We start from the raw sequence: 27785 nt of genomic DNA, 5'->3' as shown, positions 1-27785 counted from the left end.
AGAATAATATATCAGTAAAATAAAATACTGTGTTAACCTCCCTCTGCCTTCAAAAGACACAGTGTATAGGCAGAGCTAAAAAGCTTTAAATGAAAATATATTTCAAGAGAGATCAACTTGCACACCCACCTCTAGGTGGCTGCTAAAACCCTTGCTGCCAAGTTGCCAGTCAGCAACACTTACAGCTGGTTCTTCCAGCACAACCCCTCCTGGATGCTGACTGATGGGGGAGCACCTTTAATAGACGGCTGGGGGTTATTAGTGAATTGTCTGTGTGCCGCAAGTTTGGAATTAGGAGATTCTTTTGATTCTTCTTCTTCTTTTTTTTTTATGATTTGTTTATTTATTTTAGAGAGAGAGCACGTGAGTTGGGGGAGGGGCAGAGGGACAGGGAGAAGCAGACTCCCCGCTGAGTGTGGAGCCCGACGTGGGGCTCGATTCCACAACCTTCACATCAGGGATCTCAGATCATGACCCAAGCCAAAACCAAGAGTTGGATGGATGCCCAACCGACTCAGCCACCCACGTGCCCCCTTTTGATCTTTAATCCATTTTGATTTTAGAAGTACAGAATCACATTAGAAAAACATTTTTAAATGTAAGGAGAAATGCAAAATAGTAATCATCAGACTGGTTGCCTGGTGCCCAGCCATCGTTCAGGGTGGGTCTGGGCATTGCCGGGGATGCCAAGCGGGGAGGGGCTGAGCTGCCCCCTTCCAGACTCCCCCTTCTTCCCACCCATGTCTACTTCACACCTACTGCTGCAGAGGGAAACCGCTAGAAAATGTTCCTGACACGACAGGCTACTTTAGCTCTGAGATGAGCACACATCCCTCTGACCTGCCCCTCCTGACCCGCAATGCCAAGGACCAGACCTCGCCTGAGCCACGCGGGAAAGACAGCATTTCCAACATTACAATTCCCTCTCTGGCCATCGGACGGAATGAAAATCCTAACTTTCAAAATGTCATGAGTATAAAGAGAAAAGGGTAAAATGTCTGCAAACTATGAAACCATAGATGGGGAAAAAAGCCACCCTATTTATAAAAGAAAAATAGTCGGGCTGGGGGAGTAGAGGTGGAATGTAAACTGTAACTGGTATTTTTAATCATCCTTCCCAGACTTAAAGTCTGTGTTTAGTTGAGGAACAAAAATATGTGTTCTATAGGCCGTGTTGCTCATAAAGGATCCTGTTCAGCACGTTACATTTAGAAGCATGCTCAGATCATAATGCAGCATTTAGTGGAAGAGTGGCTGCTTTTTCCATTTTCTCTCCTCTCTTCTAGAGATGCCAGGACCAGGAAGACCCAGATCTTGGGTTGCCTTCCTCCCCCACCTGCTAACCCACCCTGACTCCTCTCTGCACTAGAGCCTTTCTCCTCCCAGGTGGTCTCGCCAACTCTTGGGGCTTCAGCCATGTCCTCTGTCCTCTATGGATGATCCTCAATTGACGTCTCTGGCCCAAACCGTCCCTGTTTCCAGACCTGACTCCATTAGCCCACTGATATCTTCACCTGGAGACACAGACACACACATACATGTATATACGTGTGTGTGTGCAGATGAATATAATCCGTGAAGTTAAGGTCGCTGTCTTGCCTGTCATCACCTTCCTTGCTCCTTCACCTCTGAATGCACCACTGACAGCCAGTCATTAATCTACAATCTCAGCATGTCCTTAACTGTTTCCATATTTCTTACCCTCAATGTCAAATCAATCGTCAAATCCTGCCCACTCTAAATTTCTCAATATTTAGACTACGAAATAGCTGTTCAATTGTCTATGGATCCCATCTCTGTTATCCCTGCCTGGTTGGGTCTTGGGGTTTGCTCTCTGGGCTCCTGGGGGCGCCCCAACTGGCTCACCTACCAACAGTCTTACCAGCCGCCCTCCCATTTGTCATTACATCAGAGTGATCTGACTACCTCAGAGCCCCGCCCAAATCCTGTTGCGGTCTCCATGTCTTTGGGACGAAATACTTAGCATTGGAGTCCAGCTTCTGCATACACTATTGCCCCCCGTGACCCCCCCCAGCTCCTGGGCTCCAAGTTCCCCCAAGGACTTCAAACTCTCTGCTGCTTCCAAGCCTTTTCCCAAGCCACTCGATCTTCATGGAACCCCTTCCCCTGTTCTTTACCTGGCTTACTTCTACTCTCCAAAGCTCATCAGATCATTGCTATTGCCTCCAAGAAACACCCCTCATTACCACCGCTAGATCCGTGAGCTGTTTGGGTGATTCTTCTCCATATCTGCAAGGCATCCCCTCAGCTGACCGTTATCACCATGCTGACTTAACCCCTTCTCCATCAGACCGTGATCTCCTTGCAAACAGAGACCATGACGGTCCTTGTTGGTCTCTCCAGCCCCTAGCGCATCACCTGGCACAAAGCCAGCCCTCCGTGGCGGTGCCGCGTGAAGAGCTGTTTCCAATACTGAGAATGGTGATTCTAAAAGGAAGGTCCAAGACCCCTGAGAGCCCCAGAGCCCCTTTAGGAAGTCATGAGATCAAAACTATTTTCATCATAATCCCAAGATTTTATCTGCCTTTGTCACGGTGTTGATGTGTGCGGAAGCAGCAGCGGGTAAAACCGGGGGCGCCTTGGCCCAATCGAAGTGGTGGCACCAGGTCACTGGGCTCTTTGCTGCCACTTAGAGTAAAAATACCAAGTGCATGTAGGGATGTCTTTGCTGGAGCTGCAAACAATAGTAATTTTATTAAAACTCACTCCCTTAAGAACACGTCTCTTTAATATTCTGAGTGACAAACGGCAAGTACACATAAAGCACTTTTGCTACGTTGACCAAAATACACTGGTTGTCTTGAGGCAAAGCTCTGTGCACCTGAGCTGGGAGCTTTCTTCAGGACTCAGCATTTCCACCGGCAGGAGCAGCTCAGAGACGGACTGTGTGCCTAATTGGACATAAGTGTTTGGAATCATTTTCTCAAAAATGAGTGGAGTGAGCTTGTCCCTTCAAGAATGACAATTGTAGTATTTTTTGCCAATGATAAAAATTGGAGCTTTCGAGAACAAGATAGAACTTTGGAAAACTTGTACCAGCGTCTGTGAGCTTGATAACTTCCCAATACTTACAGGCTTTTCTGGCGGAATTGGTGGTGATATTAACCCATGTGGTTTTGTTGGTACTATACAATGAGATGTGTCAACATTTGGACCATCAGCACAATCCAGTGCATCAATATTTTTCGAGTGATCAAAACCACGCATAGGTCCAAGGGCCATTCAAACGCCAGATGGACTGGAAGGTGTGACCTCTGACCCCCAGTGTCAAACTGAAGGACCCAGACTGGAAAGGCAGACACATACATCTCCATGACAATGGGCTCCCTTCTTTCCTTAGGAATTGGCTGGTGCGGCCTCACAGTGAGAAGTGTGTTTTGTACTTGCATCTGACAATTGCACCATTTCAACCCAGGCTTTCCTCATTTCAAACAGAATCTACAATTTTCAAAGCTGGACCAAACTGAGAGGTGATATGGAGAAAGCCTGGGGAACAGGAAGCACAGGAACTGGACCCCAGATGTCACCAGGAGCACCAGGTGAGCTGAGCAGAGCATCCAGCGTTGGGACCCCCGTGTCTGTGTCTGCAGGTCCTTAGAGTACCGGCTGCCTACACAGAGTGCGTTGTGGGAATCCAGTAAAACACAGATAAAGTACTTCCAGTCGGATCTCTGACCACGGGAGACCCAGGCCACACTGCACATCTCATCGACAGCATTTGGTATCAAAAATCACCCTCTGAAGGGAAGGGGTGTAAAGAAGATCAATGGGACAAACACGGTATTAAGAAAGAAAGAAAGGGGAAAAGGCCAGAATGAGGGAAAAGTAAAACAACGTGTAAACCTTAATGCTCTGAAGTATCAGCAGACATCCCATGAGAAGTACTCACTACACAGGAATCCCCACATTCTCCCTCCTTGAGATCTCTATCTTGCAGGAGCCACCTTTTACCTCCGAGCAAATACAAAATGAATTCAGTGAAGTCACAGGGTATAAAATTAACATACGGAGATCTCTTGCATTCCTATACACTAATAATGAAGTAGCAGAAAGAGAAATTAAGAAAATAACACCATTTACAACTGCACCAAAAAGAATAAGATACCTAGGAATAAATTTACCCAAGGAGGCGAAAGGCCTGTACTCTTGAAAACTACGTAACACTGCCAGAAGAAATCGAAGACGACACAAACAAATGGAAAGCTATTCCATGCCCATGGATCGGGAAAACCAATACTGTTAAAATGTCCATACCACCCAAAGTAATCTACAGATTTAATGTAATCCCTCCCAAAGTACCAACAGCCATCTTTCACAAGAGCTAGAACAAATAATCCTAAAATTTGTGTGGAACCCCCAAAGACCCCGAAGAGCCAAAGCAATCTTGAAAAAGAAAAGCAGAGCTGGAGGCATCACAAGCCCAGATTTCAAGATATACTACTAAGTTGTAGGCATCAAGACAGTATGGTCCTGGCACAAAAATAGGCACATAGAGAACAGAATAGAGAGCCCAGAAATAAATCCATGTTCATACGGTCAATTAATCTACGACAAAGGAGGCAAGAATATCCAATGGGAAAAAGACAATCTCTTTAACAAATGGTGTTGGGAAAACTGGACAGCAACATGCAGAAGAATGCAACTGGGCCACTTTCTTACACCATACACAAAAATAAACTCAAAATGGATTAAAGACCTAAATGTGAGACCTGAAACCATAAAATTAATAGAAAACATAGGCACTAATTTCTCAGACATGGGCCATAGCAACTTCTTTCTAGATATGTCTGCTCTGACAAGAGAAACAAAAGCAAAATTAAACTACTGGACTACATTAAAATAAAAAGCTTTCACACAGCTAAAGAAACAGTCAACAAAACAGAAAGGCAACCTGTGGAATGGGAGAATTTGCAAATGACATATCTGATAAGGGGTTAATGTCCAAAATATATAAAGAACGGATACAACACACCTCCCCCCAAAAAATCCAATTAAAAAATGGGCAGAGGACATGAATAGACATTTTTCCAGAGAAGACATCCAGATGGCCAACAGACACATGAAAAGATGCTCAACATCACTTATCACCAGGGAAATGCAAATGAAAACCACAATGAAAAAAAAAAAGAACAGCAATGAGATATCACCTCACCTCTGTCAAAATGGCTAAAATCAAAACCAAATCAAAAGTAAGAAACAACAAGTGTTGATGAGGATGTGGGGAAAAAAACTCAGTATACTGTTGATGGGAATGCAAACTGGTACAATCACTGTGGAAAACAGTATGGAGGTTTTTCAAAAAGTTAAAAATTGGTCTACCATATCACCTAGTAATTCAACTACTGGGTATTTACCCAAAGAAAACAAAAACACTAATTCAAAAAGATATATGCACCCTTATGTTTATAGCAGCATTATTTACAATAGCCAAATTGTGGAAGCAGCCCAAGTGTGCACTGATAGATGAATGAATAAAGAAGATGTGGCATTACACACACACACACACACACACACACACACACACACACTATGGAATGTTACTCAGCCATAAAAAAGAATGAAATCTTGGAGTGCCTGGGTGGCTCAGTTGTTAAGTGTCTGCCTTCGGCTCAGGTCGTGATCCCAGGGTCCTGGGATCGAGCCCCACATCGGGCTCCCTGCTCCAGGGGAAGCCTGCTTCTCCCTCTCCCGCTCCCCCTGCTTGTGTTCCCTCTCTCGCTGTGTGTCTCTCTCTCAAATAAATAAAATCTTAAAAAAAAAAAAAAAAGTATGAGATCTTGCCATTTGCAACAGCATGGCTGGATCTAGAGGGTATAATGCTAAGTGAAATAAGTCAGTCAGAGAAAGACAAATACCTATGATTTCACTCATATGTGGAGTTTAAGAAACAAATGAACAAAGAAAAAAAGAGACAAAATACAGACTCTTAACTATGGAGAACAAACTGATGATTGCCAGAGGGGAGGTGGGTGCTGGATGGGGGAAATAGGTGAAGGAGATGAAGAATCCACTTATTGTAATGAGCACTGTGTAATGTATGGAATTATTGAATCACTATATTGTATACCTGAAACAAATTAACACTGTATGTTAATTATATTTGAATGAGAATAAAAACACACAAAACGCTCATCTCCAGGAGAGAAGCTATTCAAGGGTCACCAACATGGTTTATCTTTTAACTCATAAAGAAGAGACAGAAGAAAAATCACCAACACCCTAAAAATCCCCTTAGTTTATGAAAACCCAACAAAAAGCAACTCAGAAATGTTCCTCCATTGATCACTTAGGAGTTATTCTACGAATCTCTAATTCTGCCATCCAATCAAAACTGTTCTCCCAGACTGCAGAAAGTATTACAAAGAGCTGCTTCAATTTGACTATTGAAAATAAATATCTATTCATTCCCATTTTAACAAAGGCAAACAAAAAGAAACCATTGTTTATAGACGAAAAAGAGATCATTGCAATTTTCTCTAAAATAAATCAGTGTTAACCACAACACAACAAGGGATGCATCGTTACTGTAGTAGAAGATTTTACAGTTTGTTTCTAAAACAAAGCCTCACGGATCTGTTTAAGCACCGGGGAAAATTCAAGCTCACAGTTTTCAAAATGAAGAGGCAGTGCCCCAAACCCCGAGCTGTGGGTTGTACAGGAAAGTTCTGGAATCAAACCAACCAGAGTTTGAATGCTGGTTCTGCCACTCCCTTAGCTGCGTGACCTTGAGCAAATTACTCTGCCTCGTTGGGTCTCAGCTGTTCCATCCACAAACCTGAGCTAACTCAGCCTGCCCACCACAGGATTGCTGGGAGAGTAGAGAGCACATTGACCTAGCCCAGTGTCTAGCCCAAACTCACTTGGAGTTTGTCTTTGCTCGAGTAAGGACCGCTGAGACCCGCCTGCTTGATGGACACTCTGCAGGGGAGTAGTCGTGGCCTAGGAATGTGGGAAGAGGCGTCTTCATGGCTGGGAGCTGACTGGTCCACGTGCCGTAGGATTCACGGAGGGGGGAGGAGAGAAGGAAGGGGAAAGGGAAGGAGGGGAGGGCAGTTGGACCGGCTTCAACAGACTCCATTGGGCTATGATGCAAGCCTCCCTCTGTGTTCTGTCAAACAGCCTTAACTTGTATTTAAACAAACTCCACTCTTTGCTTTATGACCTATTAATTTAAAAACTGCTTTATAATAAACTTGGTTCCTGTGACCTTCTTTTGGGGTTCTTATTTAAAGGTGAATTTCTGCTGAATCCTTGCAGGTCCTCTCCATCTCTAGGTTTACAGAAAAATGGACAATGGCTCCATCTTCCCTTTGCATTCTTTACTGTGTGTGCGGGAGAACAGTGTGGTCTCTTAGGAGTTACAAGAACACCAAACACTGCAGAAGGCTACAGGTCCGTGGCCCCCGTGGGTCCCCCATGGACCCCGGCCGGCTCCCAGGCTGGCGGTCCGCAGAGCCTCAAAGCCCATCAGCACCTCCATGCTCTGTGCAAAAGGGACTCTGGGTCAGATGTTCCAGAGCATAAACCTAAGCATCCACGTTGTCCAAGGTTTCATTAACTTTAGTTGATAACTTGTTATTGACCTGGATTAGTATAATTATATGCAAAGTTTACTGTTTTTTTATATCTCTATATTTTATTAACAGGTAGTTACTTCTGTCAGTCCTGATTAATCTACTAGATTGTCCTTTCTACAACCAAAACCCAGATAAATGTACATGCTACAGCATTTGAATTTTTGCCTTGAAGATTTTTTTTTAAAGCTAAGCAACTGTTGTATTTTTTTGCCTTAAATCAAAGCCAGTATTTCTCTTGCACGAATCTGTCATTTGTTGCTCGCTCACCGAGAAACATGAAATTGACAGGGTTGGTATTTCAAAGCACACAAAACTGGTTCAGCCATACCCGTAACCCTCTTGGCTGGGCATAATAAGATTAATCATCTTTCCTCAAGAAAGGTAGCTAGTGAAGATTCCCGGGCCAAACAGAGCACTTCGTTTCCAAAGGCGGCACCTAATTTATTCGGCCTTGAGGAGAAAGACGTGGGGCTGACAGTGTGGAACGGATTTTTTGGCAGAGTGAATTAGAGATCCTTTGGCTGAAGGGCCCTCTGCCCGCTCTCCCCTTGCTAGCAGTGGATCAGGGAAGAGAATCATTACACTTAGAAAACCTTCATCCCTTCCCTTGCTTTTAAAACCATGTGAGAATGTTTAGCTAAAGAAAAGCAAATTGTAACAAAGCAGTTGGTAACTGAGATGCTAGTCACTGGGAACTCCAAACAAACTATTCGGAGCCTCTATTCAAAGGTTTATATTATTTCCTTGACCCCTGAAACTTTCAGCAACCCTGCCGAGAAGCCTGTGTTCCCCCCCACCCACACTTCAAAAGGGCCCTAAATCTTAACACTCTGAGTCTCGTTGGTATGGAGAAAACCTCTGAGCCAGACAAATTGGTAGAACCCATTGTCTGGGGAGGGAAGAGGGCCATGCACCCTGGGAGTGCATAATCAACCAGAAAAGGTCACCGAGAGGCTCCTAGCAGGGGAGAAACTCCCAGGAACACCTGAATGCTACTTGATTCTTCCAAAAGACCACTAGGTTCAGATGCTAATTCCCCAGCCTCCTAGTTACTATTTCTAGTTATAGTAGATCATAAAAGGAATGAATCATCGTGTGGATATTGCCTAAAATCCGTATTTTTAGTTAAACAACATTCATTTGATTGACTTTCCCTGGTCGATCCCCAGAGGCTCTGGTGTCCTAAAGATATGGCCTAGTGAGTGCCCTCAGGCACATGTCACTAAGGCGGCGGACGCCCCACACCTGCCAAGGCGCCCCTGACAATGTCAGCAAGCCCAAACCACCAAGATCATTCTCTGCTATATAAACTCCACTCACATTTATCGTTCACTTAGGAAGCTAGGCAACACTCTTGAGGATGTCAGGAGTATAGGAGGTGAACCCCACAAGGCATGGGGGCACACCCCACAGACGTGTCTGCCTGCAGGGGTGGAAGAGCATCACCCCTCCCCCATCTGGGCAGGGAGAGTGCCGGTTTTCACAAAGCACAACCACACAGACCGTTCCACTGGCAGGGATCAGGAAGCCCACTTCATAGCACAGAAAACCGAGGCCCACCAAAGCTGGCGGCTTTGTCCCAGGAATCTGAAAAGAGCCACCACTCCATTTGGCTTGGGCTTTGAAAAGACGGGTCTCAGAAGGTAGAAATTTGGTCCAAACCAACAAATAATTGTGGGGGCCTCCGAAGGCGGCAGACCAGGGAAAGCACGAAGCATGCGGTCTGTGGCTAGAGAGCTGGGTGTCGCCGAACCACGCAACCCTGTTGCTTGGCTTATGGAAAAGGCCAGTCCCAGTCCCGCTGCCGAACAGTGTGAGCCCAGGGCGAGGAACTCCAAACAGTCTACCAGCTGGAGACAGCGAGCAGATGTGAAGTGTCACTGTTACTTTTTGCAAGGCAAGTGCCAGGCCTTGTTAATAGGAGACACACAAATTCCTGAGGATGGAAGCAAGGGAGGGCAGGTAGGAAGGAGGAATACGGCAAAGTCAGTACCTTCTCCCTGAGCTTTGCTTTCTCGGGACAAAAATTCGGCACAAAACCGGGCACAGTTGGCCGCCTGGCTCTGGAGGACTCTGTGACAGGTGGCTGCCCGATCGCAGCTTTATGGTTCCCTCCAGGGGAACCCTTCACCCACAAGCCAGGCTTTCCCCTGCATGTCGGCCTGGCATCAGGCCAGCATCCAGGACAGTGGGGAGACCCGTGCAGAGTCTCAGCAGGAACCATCCCGGGGGCACAGGGCCAGCTTGACTATCGGGTCCCACTGGTGCACAACCCCTTCCCCCCCAAGCCCCCGGGGCCTGATACGCTTCTGAATTCAGATTCTGACTTCAGAACGGAAGCACAGAACACACATCTATTATCCAATAGCCCCAGAAGCCCCCGGGGCAGCATCCATAAAAACACACTCAAAAATACAGGAAAGCTGAACTCTCATCTCAAAAGAAATAAATATAAACCATTAAAACCACATGCTTCAATTCAGATAAGCTGTTTTTTTCCTCACCAAGTGATTTCAGAGCAGGCCAAGACTAACTAACAAACGAGTTACCAAAAAACATTTGGTGCTCAGAGCCTTCTGGATTTTGAAATCACAGATAAGGGATATGGGCTGACTTAGCAGCTACTTCTCCCTTGGGGCTGCTCGGTGTCAGGGCACCTGAGACAAAGCCCGTGCTAGGGTGGATCTAGCAAACAGGCCAAGCCCCAGCCTGGGCTCCGAGGCACCTGTCCGTGCGCCGGACACACTCCTGGCCACACGCATAAGGATGTACTCCTGGGACATCGGCAGTTTCTCCATCCCTGTAAGAAACATCAGATGGTGATTTCAGGGAGAACAGGGGTTTAAAAAAAAAAAAAAAGGCAAAGCACTCTACCTAGAATGTGGTCCTGAAGAATAAGATCAACGTTCAGTAAGTACGATATTTAAGAAGATAAGAAAATTCACACTTTTAAGAAAATGCTATGGAATCCTGTAAATAATCTTCTAACGGCTTATGTGTTATGCATCCAGGTTTCTAAATGTCAGCTTTTCCTAAAGCAGAGTGCATTAATAATTTTCAAGATCCAGCACAACAACAACAAAACGTGCAGAATAACAGATGCAATTATCTAGACCATATTCTCTTTTTAAGCAGAGTGCTCTGCTAAAGGTAGATTACCAGATGGAAGTAATTGCTGACGCGAGGACAAGGAAGAGAAGCACAGCTCCAAGGGCCCTGGATGGAGACCTGTCCTTGGGGCCCATCCCTCACCCGCGTGGCCGTGGGAAGCTGGCGGCATCCATCCATCTGCCAGGCCCTCTGTAAAATGAGTGTCATGAATAGTGTTTCACTCACCTCAGAGTCTACTTGGGAGAAGTAGCTGAGAAACAGATCTGAAGGAGCTTTTAGAACTCTAAGATACTAGAGAGGAGATTGTTTTATATTGGGGTTATGTTTTTGGGTCCATAAAGGGGATGAAAATCGCATCAAAACTACTCTTGAAAATGCCCTTAGTCCACAGTGCACAGCGTATGGGGTTTTGTGTAAAACTGTCCCATCTCTCCATAAATCCCTCTGATGTTGGACCAGATGACAGTGGTTGGACTCTGTTTAGAGGCCATGGTGAACAGAAATCAGGTAAATAAAACAAAATAAAAGTGTACATATGGTTTTATTCATAGATCTAGTTTTCCACCAACTACGTGCACAAATATGTGTCGTCCATGTGTGTTGGAAGTCTGTGCGCTGATCCCATCCCACACTCGTTAGGGGGCTTTGCCACCTACGGCTGAGCTATCTCACTACTGTAAACAACGAAGAAGCGCTTTTGGCAGTAATGACAAGCTCTTCAGGGTCAGGAAGTTCTCCCTTGGCCTTTCGGGATGATTTAAAGATAGCGTGGCTCTTTCTAAAATTTTACTCTTTACTTTTCATTCAACAAGCATTTATTAAACATACTTGACGTGCAAAGCACCTTGCAGAGCAAGGGAAGGAAGCGAAGTAGAAAGACAATATAAGGTCCCTGCCCTGAGGGAACTCACTAGCTGGTGGTGAAAACAAAGGCTGGGGAGCTAACCATAATGCAGTGACGGAGTGAACCACGTGCCAATCAGAGGTGTACGTATCATATTCTGGAAGCGCAGAGAGGAAAGATGAAGTGGCTCTGGGTAGATGCGGAGGAGTTCACTAGAACACAGCGAGGCCCCAGGGTGAACTGCATCTCAGTGTGGGAACAGGAGGGGGTAAGGGTGCATAAAGCACGACCACAGAGCCATGGCAACTCCTGGCGCACTGGAGGAACAATGCACACAGTAGGCAGAGGGATGTGCTAAGACCCCACATCCAACATCGATGGGATGCCTACTTGGCATCAGGAAGCAGGGTAGGTCAACATGGTTGCAACCATCAAGACAGCAGGAGGGCAACACGCACTACTCGACACGAACCTCTCCATTGTAGACCACACTGCTGGACCTCTCGCACTGGCCCTCCGGATCCTCCCTCCACTCTCTGTCCTATCCTCTGCGCTGGGAGGCTGCTGGGGTTGGGGGTGTTGCAACATGCTCCTTTGTTCTCTGGCTCCCTTTGCGTCTGCCCAGCGGGGCACAGAGCAGCAGATGGGAGGGAGGGAGGACAGTGGGGTCAGGGTGTCCATTCCCCCAGCTTTTTCATAGGTGGCAGAATTAAGATTCCAACGCAGACCTATCCTTCTCCAAAGCCCATGCTCTGAACCTTGGAAAAAGTGATTTGTTGATAGACCACAGAGGGTCTTGAAAGAGATGCACATAATCTTTTGTGCTAATTCTCAAGAGCGAATGACTCATTTTGCACGTAGGACGCCTCTGCTTGCTTATTTTTTAAAACAGTCCTGCAAATGAGATGCTCCGATCAGACAGTCATGTCATAGATTATGCCAAATGTGTAACCGCGATCTCTAAAAAAGAAAGAAACTCAGGAGATATTCCAAGACTCCCACCCAGATCCTTCCTAGATCATGGGTCTCCCATCTGCTGTTTCCTTTCTTAGGTTCTTAGCTAGTTGTGAGAGAATGCATGCTATTGGTGATCAGAAGGCATGTGTCACGGAATTTCTTTAGCAAACATATGCCCCTCATCATTTTTCTAAACTGCTCTAACATTTCTTTCCCACCTCCTCCATTCCTAAGAGAGCTTAGACACTTGTGACCCTGCTCTGATTGTCAGAGGGGCCTCTGTTGATGTTCGATGGGTTTAAGGACAGTTCCGAGCCTGAGCCTAGTTTCTAGAACTCTGCACCGCCCTTCTGGAGCCTGGCCTCTTAGTGAGGCTAGCTTGGGGGAAAGAACACACTTTTTATTACAGGGATTCCAGAGATAAGCAGCTTAGACTTTACATAGGCTGAGCAGAGCTGCTGGATGGCATGTGGGTGTGATCAGGTGACACCCAGCAGGGGCTCTGACAGCCTTGAACTTTGAGGTAATTATCCCACTCTTTATGCCCGGCTTTGAACCCTTAGTTAGACGTTGTTCAGTTTGGGATTCTAGAACTTCATGAAACAATAGTTTTTAAAAGGTTCAGCAAGTGAAATAAGCCAGTAACAAAAGGTCAAATCCTTCATGATTCCACTTATACGAGGTCTGTAGGGTAGTCAAACTCACAGCGACAGAGACTGAACGGGGGGGCGCCAGGGGCTGGGGGCGGGGCAGGGGAGTCTGGGTTTAAGGGAGTTTCAGTCCGCATGAAGACAGGTGTTCTGGGGATGGATGGTGGTGACGTCAATATGCTCAGCGCTACCCGACTGCAGGCTCCACACGGTTAAAACGGTGCATTTTATGCTCTGTGCGTTTCCCCACAATTAAACATTTTTTAAAAGGGTTCTAAGAAAAGCAAGGGAATACTGAGAGTACAAGGTGCTGGAGAAGAACCGAAAGCACCAGAGCTGTTCACAGGAAGACTGACCAGCGTCACGAAGGCTGGTGACAGCAGTCACAGGGGCCACTCGGAGAGAATGCTAAAGCTTCCTCGGCAGGCGGTTACCAGACTGAAACGGCTCGCTCTTTGGGTCCGTGCGTAGGTACAGAGGGCCCGCAGTGTGGTCCTCTAGGAGCTGCTGGTCTGGAGGGACACCAAGGTTTGCAGTGAGACTCAGACAGGAGGCTCGGGTCACCGGGGGAGCTGGCCTCCAGCAGCTCTGAGCTGGGGAGGCTTCCCTAAAGAACGAGGAGCGGTCAGGTGAAGAAGGACCGGGAAGGCAGGGCCCCAACACGTGAGGACGCACGTCAAGCAGGTGGCGCCTTCAGACGCTGCTAGAAGAAGCCAGGGTGGCAGAACCCAAGGGCACGTGCGGGGAGAGGAGGCCCCTGGGCCAGGGAGGCAGGGGGGAGGTGGTTCCAGACCCAGCCCCTGTCCTCTGAGCTATGGGGAACTTCTGTGGGACTTTGAGCAACTCAGAGATAAATGGGATTTCCGCCTCAGAAAGTGCTATAGTGGGATGACGGGAAGGGAAACGGGGTGAAGACAAGGAAGTGTGTCTGGAGCCCCCACAGCGAGCCAGTGAAAGGCCCACAGGTCTGAGCCGGTATGTGGCACGTGGCCCCCCCAGAGATGCAAGGCACAGACTGAACCACCCATCCCCTAAGCCCCCTCCGCGTCCATGATCACCCCCACCTCTGACCCATCACTCGCTCATCGAGCATAACTGAGCACTCAGCATGCTGTGGACAGCAGAGCTGAGTGCCTGGGTTCAAATCCCAGCTCTGAGAAGCACTGGCCAGGGGACCTTGAGCAAGTCACCCAAACTTTTGGGCCTCTGCTGCCCCAGCAGTCAAAACAGAGATGATAACAGGCATCACCTCAAAGGGGTGTAGTGAGGATTAAGGGGGGGGTACCCGTAAAACACTCAGTCCTGGGCCACCTGCCCCTGATTGCTGAGAGCACCACCCCCTTCCCTCTCCTCCCCTGCAGCCCCCACAGTACAACAGGGGTCAGCCCTGCCTCAGAAAGCACAAGCTCCAGTCCGGACATGACTCTGCGGTGAGAGCATCATCAGTCAGTATGGCATGCGGTACGAACACATATTTTTATATAATTAAATTATATCGACTCAATACAAGGCCATTTTCATGGAAGGTGAAGATACTACGCACGGAGCCAGATTTTAGTCTTTGAGAGCACTGGAGTGTGGGCAGTCCTGCTTAATTACTTTCTAAAGGACTAATTTGGTGGAGCCATGCTAACAGATCATTATCTTTATTAGATTTCCCATACGGTCCCCGAGGAGCAGTCTCCACGGCTTACGAGGAACGGTTCGGCATTGCGAGGGACTCCATAACAGATGAAGTATCATCACTCAGTTCTCCTCCTAAGGATTTTCAGCTGTTTATGGCACTATAATTGGGGCTAAAATGTGTAACGATGCTCTAGCATAAGCGAGTCCTAAGTCCACCCAACTGTTTCTCGACTGGAGCATATTTTTCTAAGAATGGTAAAAATTCTTGTTACATAAAACAACTTTTTGGGGGGCTGATTTAACAGCCAAATCTCTTTTAATGTTAAAAATGCTGGCTTTGCCAAGAACTACTTCATTGTGTCAATTACTTTGGCTGAAAATAATGTGTTTTAAGCCTGTTGAACCGCCAAGTGCTTTTTGCAAATGTTTCTCCTTATTGATTCAAGAGCCAGCGTCCAGCTCGAGGCATTCTGTGATGTTTGTGCAGATGCGGCCCGGCTCCTCATGGTCACACATTCACCTGCTTCTGGTTTTTCCCGATGAGGTCCCCTCGCCTGCCATGCCTTCTCTTCCGAATGCCTAAGTCCACTGGTTCTTTGATTGAGGGGGAAGAGTTAAATGTCATGCGATGTATGCACGTATGCACACCCATGTGATGTGTGTTCATACATGTGTACGTGTAGCTATACACATATGTGATGCGTAACATATACATATACGTGTTATTTCAAGCATACGGAGAAGTGGCGTGAGTGCTTTCTCCAACCACAATTCAGCATACACCTGTTACATGTGAGCCATTTCGCTGGCGTGTGTGTTTGAGAAGGCGCTCTGGGATAAGGAGGGTGGTCCCTGATCCCACTCAACCAGTGTTCGGCAGGAGACCCGTTAGGTACCAGGCATTGCTGAAGCATGGACCCTGAGAGGCTCACCAGGAGACTCTGCCCGGAAGGTGGTGACAGCCTAATGAGAGATGTGAAACTAAGCTGCAGTGACAGGCCTCTGGGATAATCGTGGTAACGGAGATTTATGCTAGATAACCACAGGGCCACCAGGGAAAGACCTCACTCTACTCAGGCAGGTGGGAGCCAGGAGCTGGCTAAGCCTGCTGGGTGCCCAGGGAGGGAGGGGGGCGCACTAGAGACTTTCAATCAGGAGCCTGTTATGATCAGATCTGTCTTCCAGAAAGAGCATTCCAAAAACGTCACGTTTCTTCTTAGGTGAGCTCATCTGTGCCATGGATTCAGCTGCTATTTCCTGATTGCTCTCGAATTTTTTACGCCTACTCCAGACATCTCCCCGGCTCCAGACCCCACAGCCCACAGCCCACTCGGCTCTTCAGTTGGCATGTTCCACAGTCCCTCACACCCACAAGCCACAGCGGAACCATCATCTGTCTGCCCATTCTTCTAGCTCCTTCTACCTCTGCAAGTGGCACTCAGTCAGATGAGCCAGAAGCCTGGGTGTCTTCCTTGGCTTCCTCCTCTCCCTGTCCCTTGATGACACAAGTCCTGGTGAGGTGGGCCCTAAGCACCCCTCAAGTGGAAATCACCACCACTGTCCCCTGGCTTCACACAATGGACTCCCACCACCACCCTCCCCTACTCCACTAGCCTCCCCTCCACACTGCAGGGGTGCCCTCTTTCAAAAAATCCCTGAGAATCTGGCCACGTCACTCCCTTGCCTCAAAATCCTCTGCCACATTCTCTCTGCTCCTCAGAATAAGATCAAATGCCTTAATGTGGCCGAGAAGCCCCACAGACCCTCCCAACTTCATTTTAAGCCACTCTGCCCCTTCCTCTTTCCCCATATGAGAACTTTCCATTTCCAAAAGGTGCTCCCACCCTCTACTTCCTCATCGCTTTCCCTGGTCTGGACTGCTCTTCTCCCCCAACCCTGCCCACTCCCCGCCCGCCCCCCCCCTCCGCAGTGTTTGACTTCCACTCATCCTGGAAAGAAACCCCAATACACATCCCTTGAGTCCAGTGTCCTGCAACACTCTACACTGTTCCTTATATTCGTTAGTACCGTCCATCCCCGGGGTCATCAAGTAACTCATCATGAGGGAAGCACTGAATGTCTAGCTCCCGACGAGCAGCTCAGGCTTCCTGAAGACAAGGGCCACATCGACCATGTGCGTCCTTGGAACGCACCCCCCCCCCCCATCAGTGTAATAATGAGCACGGTGGATATTCTACTTGTTTAATAAAAAAGGAACACGTTGAAGGGGGCTGAGACTGGAGGCAGAAAGACTAGTTTGGGGCTGCCATTTTCAAAAACACAAATGAAACCACAGCTGAGAAGTGATGAGCGTCTGAACTGAGCAGAAGGGTTGGGTTATCAGGAGCAGAATCCACCGGGCTGATTGAGACGGGAGGATGGGGCACAGAAAAGTCTACGATGATTCTTAGGGAAATCTAGGGTAGTTTATTAAACCCAGAGAGTTCAAATCTTTTCCAGAAAGCTGGCAGAATAAATACTGCATTTTGAGACACGACTAAGTATTCTGCAAAAATGGGGTTTTCCACACCAAGAGTATTTTCCAATAAAGATACAACTTTAGAGGAAACAAAATTGGAAGTGCGTCTACCTAACTCTTCATTTAAAAATTAGTACTTTAAAGAAGGATAAACTCTTTGAAACAGCTATTTCTTTATAGTAAACCAAAGAGGATGTGCACCGGTTGCTGCTTGTCCCCAGGACACCCCCAGGCCTGGACTGCTTTCAAACAAATATGCTGCTTCCAGCAGAATATTAAATGTATGTGTCAAACATCTAGTGAGAAAACCATCAAGCTTCTGGGGGGAGGGGGCTGTATAGATAAATAGTTACATAGCATTTAGAGTTTCCAGCATAGTTTTTTTGATTACTAATGTTTCTGCTGGCATTTAAAACATTTTGCTACTATTAGAAACCCTCTATTAATAAGCTAGGATTCTAAAGATGAATAAAAATATTTTTCCTGGAAGATTTTTAGTAGTACAAAATACCACTGATTTCAAGTCCTTACTAATAAAAAACAATGCTTTAACGTAGAATTTTCAACGCCATCGTGACTAAGTTTTTCACGCTACCAGTTTTATGGCCTGAACAGATTGTAACACTAGAAACCAAGATGTTGTTTCTCTTTCCTTATCCTACCGTCCACTCAACTGAAGTGTTTATTTCTTAAGACAGTATATGAAAAGGCTTATGCTATCTCAGAAATTAACAATAATGGTTACTTTTTAAACACAGTTTTGTGAATTTCCCACCAAAATGCTTGGGTTTGTTTATAACGTCATAAATGCTCGTGGTTTGGCTATAAAATAAATCCCTTGCTGGGTGGAGTACCAAGTGTACCAAGAAGTTCTCACTTAGCACGGGGGCTTGCTTTGCACTTTCCATGAAAGCATTTTCTTTTGATTTTGCTATCACAGAAAACCTAAGTCAGTGCCTGGTCACCACACGAGAATGCAGAAGAGGTCTGAAAATACGTCATAGTGTTGAGTTCGGATGATTTCCTCACAGGAGCTCCTCGATCCTGTTGCACACCCAATTAGGTGCCAACTTGAAAAGTCTAGCATAATCCTAGTTAGGAGAAAGTCATTGGTGTTACAGATGCCAAAAGATGTTCAAGATTTAAATAAATTATTCTTAATTTTCAAGATATAAATCCCTAGAAATTAAAAAGATTTTCCATTTCAAAACTAGAAAAAATAAATAGCAGTAGCTCAAAAGATTATAGTGATTTCAAAACGTGACTGGGAGTAGCGAGTACCATAGACTTGACCTGCCATGGTCATTAAAAAGTCACACCTGCAGGAGAAGAAGATCAGGGAACGGGTAAACTACGTATAGGCTCTAGAAGGAATTTGATAGTCTCTCATGACATCTTCCAAAGGAAGATGGAGAAAAGGCTGCTATCCAGAATCATAATCCTTTAAGACGATGACCAATTTCCACATTATGATAATGTTGAAGTATTTTATATGAGCGCCAGGATTATTTACAGCCTCGCAACGCAGATTACAATTGTGTTGTAACTTGACAGGGCTCTGCCTGCTGGAAGAAACTCCCCCTCAAAAAGGAAAGGTATAAGGAAGAAAAGAAAGGGCTTATCCATCATACATATAAAACAGATAAGAATTTTAAGTGAAAATCAGTAAGAGGTAACAATGTGAAGTGATAAGCAAAAGGGCTAATGTCATCTTAGGCTGCATTATAAGAAGTATAAACTTTAGAATAAGGGAGGTGAAGTATCCTGCTCTATTCTGCTCTGTTTAAAAACCAATCCAAAAATGATTAGGAGCCTAAAATTGTATCTTATAAGGAATTATTTTTTTCCAAAGGTAATGTTTAGCTAGAAGAAGACTTCAGAAAGAGCTATCATAATTGTTTTCAAACATGTGACAACCTAGCATATGGAAAAGAGATTAAACCTATTCTCTTTGGACCCAAGAGGCAGAACTTGGGCCAAATTTTGAGTGCACACAGGAACCGACAGTCTGAACTGTCCACAGAAGAAATGGCTTGTGTGGAGAGATAGTGAGTTTCCAGTCCCTTGGAACTGCTCAAGCAGGAGCTGAATAACGTTTGGATCATCCTCCCATACACCCGAGATTTCAAGCCTTGGAGGGATGGGTGGTCTGGATCAGTGTAAGGGTAGGGGCAGGCGAGGAGGGCCAGCACGCTGTCCTCTTCCTACTTCAGCTGAAGTAGCTCCATGTTCATCTGCTTTACATTTGGGTTCCTGGGTAAGCGGTACTTTGAAGAAACAGCTCAAAGGCTTAAGAAAGGAAACCACAAGATGAAATGCCTGTTAGGTCCCCTCAAACACCAAGATCCTTCTAACCTATGGCATCTGAGCAAGGGTGCGTGCAGACTCCTTTTGGTGAGCTGCAATTGATGAAAAGTATCCAAAGTGACTCACAGAAATGAAATAGCAACATTTTATAATTTGCTCCCACTTCTTTCCCTCTTTGATCAAGCTCAACTCCCTGTTCTTTCATCCCCTGGTGTAATGTAAAAAGAGATTGATATTTAGATTTCAAAAGATTCAGGCTGGTTCCTTAAAAATATCAAAAGCCAGAGTTACCATATGACCCAGCAATCCTACTCCTAGGTATCTACCCAAGAAAGATGAAAACATACGTCTACACAAAAGCTTGTACATGAATGTTCATGGGATCATTATTCAGAATAGTCAAAAAGCGGAAACAATCCAAATGCTCATCAACAGGAGAATGGATACATAAAATGTGGTATATCCATAAAATGGAATATTATTTGTCCATAAAAAGGAACAAAGTATTGACACATGCTACAACTTTGGGCAAACCTTAAAACATTATGCTAAGTGAAAGAAGCCCAACGCAAAAGGTCAAATATTAGGATGATTCCATTTACATTAAAACATCCAGAACCAATAGAGAGACAGAATGCAGCCTAGTGGTCATCAGGGTCTAGAGCGATAGGAGAATGGCAGGAACTGCTACTAGGGGTTTCTTCTGGGGTAGTGAAAATGTTCTAAAATTAGACATCGGTGATGCTGGCACAATTCTGTCAATATATCAAAAAACACTCAGCTGTACACTTTAAAAGGGTGAGTTTTTATGGGATGTCAATAATATCTCAAAAAAGCTGTTATTAAAACAAACAAAAAGATTCAGACTGGCATCCACGCCTTAATGGTTGTGTGGTCTTATAAAGTCACCAAGTCTCTCTCCCTCTCTCTTTTTTTTAAAAAGATTTTATTTATTTGACAGAGAGAGGCACAGTGAGAGAGGGAATACAAGCAGGGGGAGTGGGAGAGGGAGAAGCAGGCTTCCCGTGGAGCAGGGAGCCCAGTGGGGGCTCGATCCCAGGACCCTGTGATCATGACCTGAGCCAAAGGCAGATGCTTAACGACTGAGCCACCCAGGTGCCCCTCTCTCTCTCTCTTTTTTTTTAAAAGATTTATTTATTTATTTTGGAGGGGGGAGGGCAGAGGGACAGGGAGAAGGAGAGAAGTAGACTCTCTGCTGAGCACAGAGCCTACTCAGTAGCTCTCCATCTAACAACCCTGAGATCATGACCTGAGCTGAAATCAAGAGGTGGACGCTTAACCGACTGCGCCACCCAGGTGCCCCATCCCCAAATCTCTTTGAGCCTCAGTTTTCTCATATGTAATATGATTTACCTCAAAGGGAGGCTTTGAAGAAATATGGAGTAAAGAATGGTAAGTATTTCCCAAATCATGAATTGGCTTAAAAATGATAACTTTTCTTCACTTTTCAACTATGGTGGTTTTTCTTGGAGCAACAAAAGAAGTTTGTGGTTTCTCGCTCTTTGACCAGAGTTCTAAATATTTTGGGGAAAAAGTGCTGCACGAGTTTTCTCCTGAAACGAGAGCACCAGTATCTGAAAGATGAGAATGAATAGTCTTTTTGGGAGGCTAGACACCACCTGACTTTACATTTAGGATCCACTGCAAATTAGGTAGGAGACAGAGCAAGGGAAAAAAGGAGGAGAGGAAGACGAAGAGTTCATTCATTTGAACAGTTTTCTCTTCCTTCTCATTTAGATATTCGCTTCCTCCCCAGGAGGACGCTGACTGTGACAGTCATCCAACTAATAAGTATGGGTTGTATTTGCTGAAGCTAATATAGAACTATGACTTTTTAGCTCCTGTCATTAACAAAAGCATGAGGCTTCATCACCATATGAAAATGGAGGAGTTCATATATTATGCTGTTGTAGTCTGGGCCATTGTCATGTAAATCTCTAATTTAAAAAGAAAAAAAATTTTTCTCAGTGCAGCTAATGAAATACTCACATGTTTAATTTCACTCTTGGTGAAGCGGTGCTTCTGTGATCCGCTGCTTTAATGGAATCATCATAGTAATTAGCTAAATTGTATTCATTTATACTTTTACTTAATGGAAGCCTCTTAAAATGAATAATTTCACATCAAAACATCTGTTGCTTGAGACATCATTAGTTAACGCCCATTCTGTCCCATAAACTACTCTTGCTGTAAAGTTTATTCATATGGTAACCAAAACATAATAAAAACAGAGCTAAGAACTGTCTGAGAAAAGAAATTCAACAGCTATGATTCATTCAATTGTGTTTTGAAGTGATCTTACAGTTTGATTCTAGCTATTTTAAAGTGATTTTGCTTAAACTGTTACCCATACAATATATAAGAGCTGGCCGTTACTTTCTTCTAGACATCATTACCAGGAAGATACTTTACCAATATCTCTAAACTAGCAATTAACAAAAAAAGGCAGAAAACCAAAACACTCACGAATAGATGTATAGGTCAACTTGACGAATGAACTTCTATTTAGGAATGACATGACCAGGCCCCCAAACAACTGCTCAAATAAAAATATCTAGGCTCATTTCCATAACCTAAATCCAACTGTCAACATATATGCCACATATTAATTTTTAAAAATCCTTCATGCCTGGAATTCATTTAATATAATTTTTCAGCCACATGCCTTTCAAAACTAACACAAAGGGAATTCTATCATAAACACGCAGGAGGCTGTAATACCTTTACCCCAAAAATAGTAATTCAAATAGGATTGATTGTAAGGCATTTAAGGAAACCATTCAAAATTTAATTGGGAACTCTATTCACCAGTGGGGAGAGCAAAATGCTCCCATGACTCTAAACTATAAGGGATTCCAGTGGCCCATAGTGAACCAAATACATTCTATCTGCCTTCAACACGTTCAGAGAACCAAAAACACAGGGGCTCTGCTCTGGGAAACTGCTGTTACATCTGGAGAGTCAAAACTTTCTCTCATTCCACTGAAGAGAGCATTACCAATTTAACGAAGGCTTGCATGTGATTAACATGAAAATTAATCACTGCTAAAACTATCAGAAAAACTCTTCCATGAAAAAAGACAATGATCAATTCCATCCGAGATTAAAATATCGTTAGAGAGGAAGAATCGACACACTCAGTCATCTTTATTGCTACAGCAAATACCTCCTATTTGCAAACAGGTGTCGAAGAGCTAGAAAAGTTCCCCTAAATCACAATTACAATTGCATAATAAATTGCTCAAGTTGTCAATGCCTCTAGAATTCCAAATTATTCCGATCGCACTATAGGCAAATTCTATAAAATACACATTGTTTCTTCTTTAACAAACTTTTGGGATCCTCTGATAAAGCAACAAATCCAACGTAGAAAAAAAAAACCGGTTAACTTTTGTGCATGAATTATCATACATCGTGTTCTCATAAAATATGCTGTGTGATGTGAAAATCTTTTTCAACCCCGCTAGTGAGACTAAAATCTTTCAAGCACGTAGGATTTTATATTTTGTAAAAGATGCCATATTGCCAGTTACTACTGTCTCCTTCCTGTAAAAAAAAAAAAAAAAACAAACTACCATCCCATAAACAAAATAGTGCAATCACTTTCCAGCCAGGTTCACTCCGCCTGTGCACTGCGTTGCACGGGGGTGATTTCACCAAAGTAGCACGGAACGGCTCCTGAGGGTCCAGCTGCCACAAACACCGCGCACATCGCCAAAGAATGTCCTGCTCCTAAGTGATCTGTTCTCCGAGTTCCTCCCGCAGCGCCTTGCAGGCGCACCCGAGCTGGGCAGCGGGCGAGCAACACGTCCCCGCGCCCGCGGCCGCCCGGCCTCCCCACGCGCCGCCCGGCCCCGTGCGCTCGCTCCGCGGGTCCCCGGCACCAGCCGCCCGCGCGCACCGGCGGGCCGGGCGCGGACGCGGACGCGGGGCCGGGAGGGCGCGGGGCGCGGGCGGCGGGGGCGAGCCAGGCGCGGCCCGCGGGCCTGCACAATGCGCCCGCGGCGGCGGGAACCGCGCGCCTCCGCCGCAACTTTGCGCGGCCTCCCGGCCCGGCCTCGCCCGCGGCCCCCGCCCTCGCGGCCGCCGCCCCTCACCATTGCAGAACTGGAGCAGCGAGGACGTGTCGTACAGGCTGCTGTAGCTCGAGAAGCCGTCCTCCATGCTGAGGCCGCCGGGCCGCGCCCGCTCCCCCGGCCCGGCCGCGCCGCCGCCGCTCACCCCCACACTGAGCCGAGCCGAGCCGCGGCCGGCGCTGGCGCTGGGGCCGGCCCTGCTGTGGCGGCGGCCGCGGCCGGTTACCACGGCAACCCCGGGCCTGCCGCCGCCGCGCGGGCCCGACGCCGGCACTGCCCGCGCTGCCCGCCAGGGGGCGGCCTCGGCGGGGCGGAGGGGCGGGGCCGGGGGCCGGTAGACTGGAGCCGGGGGCGCGGCCGGCCCGCCCGGTCAGGGCGCGCGGGAGGCCTGCGCGGGGGGGGGGCGCCGCTGCCGGGCCCCGCCTCCTCGCGCGGCCGGTGCGCCCCCGGGAGGGCGGGACGCGGTGGGGGGTGGAGGGGGCGCGCGGGGACAAAGGGAGCGGCGGGGCGGGCGCGAAGGGAGCGGGGCGCCGCCCCGGCGGGGGGAGCCCTCCCCTGCGGGCGCCGAGGCCCGCGCTCCCCGGAGGCTCCATCCCCGCGCCCGCCGGCGGCTCCAGGACCAAACATGGACAGCGCGCGAGCCCGTTTCGGCCGCGTGGCCCCCTGGAGCAGCTCCACTTTTGGCCACGTCCCCCGGCCGCGGCGCGCCCCTCTCCCCGCACGCCCTCCGCGGCGGCGAGGCCCTGCCCCGAGGGAGGGTTAGCACGGGGTGGTGACTCCGCTTGGCCCTCTGCTCAGGGGCGGAGAGGGATGCGGCCTCCCACTTCAAACAGAGGCCGCGGCTCAGCCACATCGGGCCGCAGAGTCTGGGAGGCCTGGGAGCGAGCGGCATCTGCTCCGCTCCTTCCCCTCTGATCAGCCCCTGCGGCACAGATTTGTCACATTACACACTTGTTAACTGGTTCCAGGAGCCGGGGAGAGCTGTGTGCATTCTCAGGAAGACAGCGAGTTCCGACGAATTTCCGTAGCAGGAGAGACACCCAGACCCGGCATTCTGTAACTTTTTTGGCGCACGCGCGCGCGCACACACACACACACACACACACGCACACACACACACGCTGCATTAATGACTGGAGTTCTACCACGCTCCGCCTGAAGTCCGGGTGCTGGGAAAGGAGAGAAGAATACATGCGCTGGGTGATCCTCTGGCCGGGTGCAGAAGAGACTGCCAACATTTGTGCCCATTGCCACACGACACTGACAATTCACTTCCGCCTCATAACGACACGTGATCCGCTTACATGTTCTAAGTCACTTACATGTCTGAATGGTTTCAAGTTGTAGGTATTCACTGATAGGGGTGGGACACCCTGTAGGTGAAATGCGTAAAAATTTACCGTCAGGAACGCGTGTGGGCTCAGGGCCCGGGCTCCACACGGCAAGTGGCGCGTTTGGCATGTGGGTCAGCCACGACTGGCAGTGGATGCTGTGGGCAGAAGGGAGGTTGAAGACCTTTCCCCAGACCTGGTCAGGGGGACCAAGCACAGAGGACAAGAGGGATTGTTAACATGGAAAATGCGTGTGGGACCGTGAAGGGCTGCAGGGGTCGGTTGGACTATGCTCCAGAACTTGAAAGACGGTGGGAAGGACAGCATGAGTGATCCTGGGTCTGGCGACGGGCGAAAGGGCTGCTCTGAGAGCAGTGAAGGGCTTGTATTGCAGACGGGTGGGAAATGAGATTGCACTGGGCAGGGGGGGCAGGTAGGAGAGGCCCCAAGGGCCCGCAGGGGAGCTGAACACAGCTGGTGGCAGGTGGAGGAGGGAGGTGAGAGGCTTGCACAGCAGCCAGTGGCTGCTGGAGCTGCATTAGAGAGATGAGTCTGTGTGTGGACTGGACAGCGGGGGCCAGGGCCCGGAGCTGGAGTGGCCCAGGGTGGGGCGGGGCCTGAGCACCGCTCAGTCAGAGGGACGGGCCAGAGGAATCTCGCTCTAGGACAGACAGCTGGAGAGGCAGGAAAACCAAGAGAGGACAGCAAGCATCCCACTAGAAACGCTAGGAGCAATTGGAGACTCGAGAGGGCGTGAGTAGAGGTTGTTAATGAACTTTCTAAAGGTGAGGATGGTAAGTCAACAGAAGTTGGGCAGAGCCTTGGGATGGGAGGAGAGAAATTCCAAAGGAGTGTCAGGAAAGAGAGGCAGGAAACCTGCATAGGATATTGTCTCATTAAACTAGGAGCACAGAAAGTGGCAGAGAGGTGGGCATTTTCACAGGATTCTCTGCAGGACGGGTCAAGGAGGACAAGGCTGGGCAAAGGCCCTTCCATCTGGTGGCAGAGGGCTTGCCAGGTAGCCTGGAGCATCTTGGTGAGCAGGGGGGATGGGAGCCGGGCTGCCGGTCATCAAAAGGAGAGCACACGTAGATGCACATTTGAGAACTTCAGCAGGGAAAGGAAATGCGGGCCAACTATAGAGGGCGGTGGAGGCAGAAGGGTAACATAAAGCTAGCCCTGCCACCACCCAAACAGGGGGACCCTCTGCACCTCTAAAGCAAGAGGCAGCTGCTGCAGAGAAGGGGCTTTCCAAGGGCAAGACTGAACACAGGTGCACTTTGATCTTTGCCTTTGTATTCTCATTTCCCACCTTCTCCCCTTCGAATCCAGTCCTAATGCTACATCTACTCCACTTTGCGGATAATTGCTATAAAAAGCTGACTGCGGCATTCTTCAAACTGGAAAGGAAATGATTATGAATAAATGATTAAAAGAACGTTTTAAGAATGTTAATATTCTTGATTTATCGTGTTCAAGGTACGCTATTGGACCACAGCTAAGAAGAGTTAAGAACAAAGAAAATTCAGAAGTGGGGCAGGAGAGAAATTGAGCTGGAGGTTTTCGTAGAAGATTTTACTTTTGCTAAGAGCAAAATTACAAATAACAATGAAGAACTCAGTCCACTTGCTTTTGAGATGATAAAGATCGTTATCACACTCTTAACCTAGAATACTTAACGGCTGTGTTTTTCCCACAATGGCAAAAGCTCACTCTAAAAAAACCAAAATTTAGGATAATTACAAGGATACGCATGTTAAGTCAATTAGGTAAAATCTACACCACACTGAAAAAGATCCATGCGGGGAAGTCCAAGAAAAACCTCTGAACACTTAATTAATGATGTGTGATTTTTGCGCCCAAACATCTTAACAGATTGTTATTCCATGTCATTTTGAGATAATTTATGGCCCAAGACCAAGAACTGTTGTCATTGTAATAAGTGATGTACACTCTCTAGGACAATATAACCATAGCATTCAGTGGCATTAAGAGCAGCAAATTGTACCGTATGTGAAAAAAGAGAAAAGAAAATGGGAGCTCTCTAGCCTTTATTTGTAGAGAAGTAATTTTTAAAATTACCCAGAAATGTAGCTTGTGTATCTATTGTTTAATTCAACATGTCTCCAAAAATAGCTTATACGGTACCAGGCACCGTGCTTGGGGCTGGGAATATAGCCACAGAACACAGTACTTTCTAAACTGCAGGTGGCCGTGTGTAGTGGTTTTAAAGAGTCATATGTGCACTTTAACAAATGAAGTAGAAAATTCTACTTCTGGGTATATACCCAAAGGAATTGAAAGCAGGGTCTTGAAGAGATATTTGCACACCCATGTTCATAGCAGCATTATTCACAAGAGCCAAAATGTGGAAACACCCCAAGTGTCCATCAAAAGATGAATGGATAAACCAGATGTGATATGTACATACAGTGGAATATTACTCAGTTTTAAAAAGGAAGGACAGGGGCGCCTGGGTGGCTCAGTCGGTTAAGTGTCCTACTCTTGATTTCTCAATTTCAGTTCAGGGTTGTGAGATCGAGCCCCACATCCGGCTCAGCTCAGAGTCTGCTTGGGATTCTCTCCCTCTGCCTGTCCCCCTGCTTGTGTGCATGCTGTCTCTCAAATAAATAAATAAATAAAATCTTTTTATTTTTTATTTTTTAAAGGAATACTTTTTTTTTTAAGATTTTACTTCTTTATTTGACAGAGAGAGAGACAGCAAGAGAGGGAACACAAGCAGGGGGAGAGGGAGAAGCAGGCTTCCCACTGAGCAGAGAGCCTG

General features: G+C 47.0%; 1 protein-coding gene across 6 annotated transcripts in view; it reads right to left on the bottom strand.

Moving 5' to 3' along the window:
• The window catches only part of EML1 (EMAP like 1), a 177195-nt gene that overhangs the window by 103848 nt on the left and 45562 nt on the right, over positions 1-27785 (bottom strand). For 2 of the 6 annotated variants that reach the window (XM_078054212.1, XM_078054214.1), the window contains exon 1: positions 23691-23887. The exons of 2 other annotated variants lie outside the window; for them this stretch is intronic. In XM_078054212.1, the coding sequence (XP_077910338.1) occupies positions 23691-23757 (67 nt within the window). In that variant the 5' untranslated portion in view covers positions 23758-23887. Of the gene's footprint in view, positions 1-23690; positions 23889-27785 lie in introns of those variants that run through there. 2 more of the 6 variants (XM_078054213.1, XM_078054215.1) reach the window with 2 other exon arrangements.

The sequence above is a fragment of the Halichoerus grypus genome, chromosome 8, assembly GCF_964656455.1.
Source record: "Halichoerus grypus chromosome 8, mHalGry1.hap1.1, whole genome shotgun sequence".
NCBI classification, from domain to species: domain Eukaryota; kingdom Metazoa; phylum Chordata; class Mammalia; order Carnivora; family Phocidae; genus Halichoerus; species Halichoerus grypus.
The sequence above is the reverse complement of the archived record's forward strand: the minus strand, read 5'-3'. Positions and strand labels throughout refer to the sequence as shown.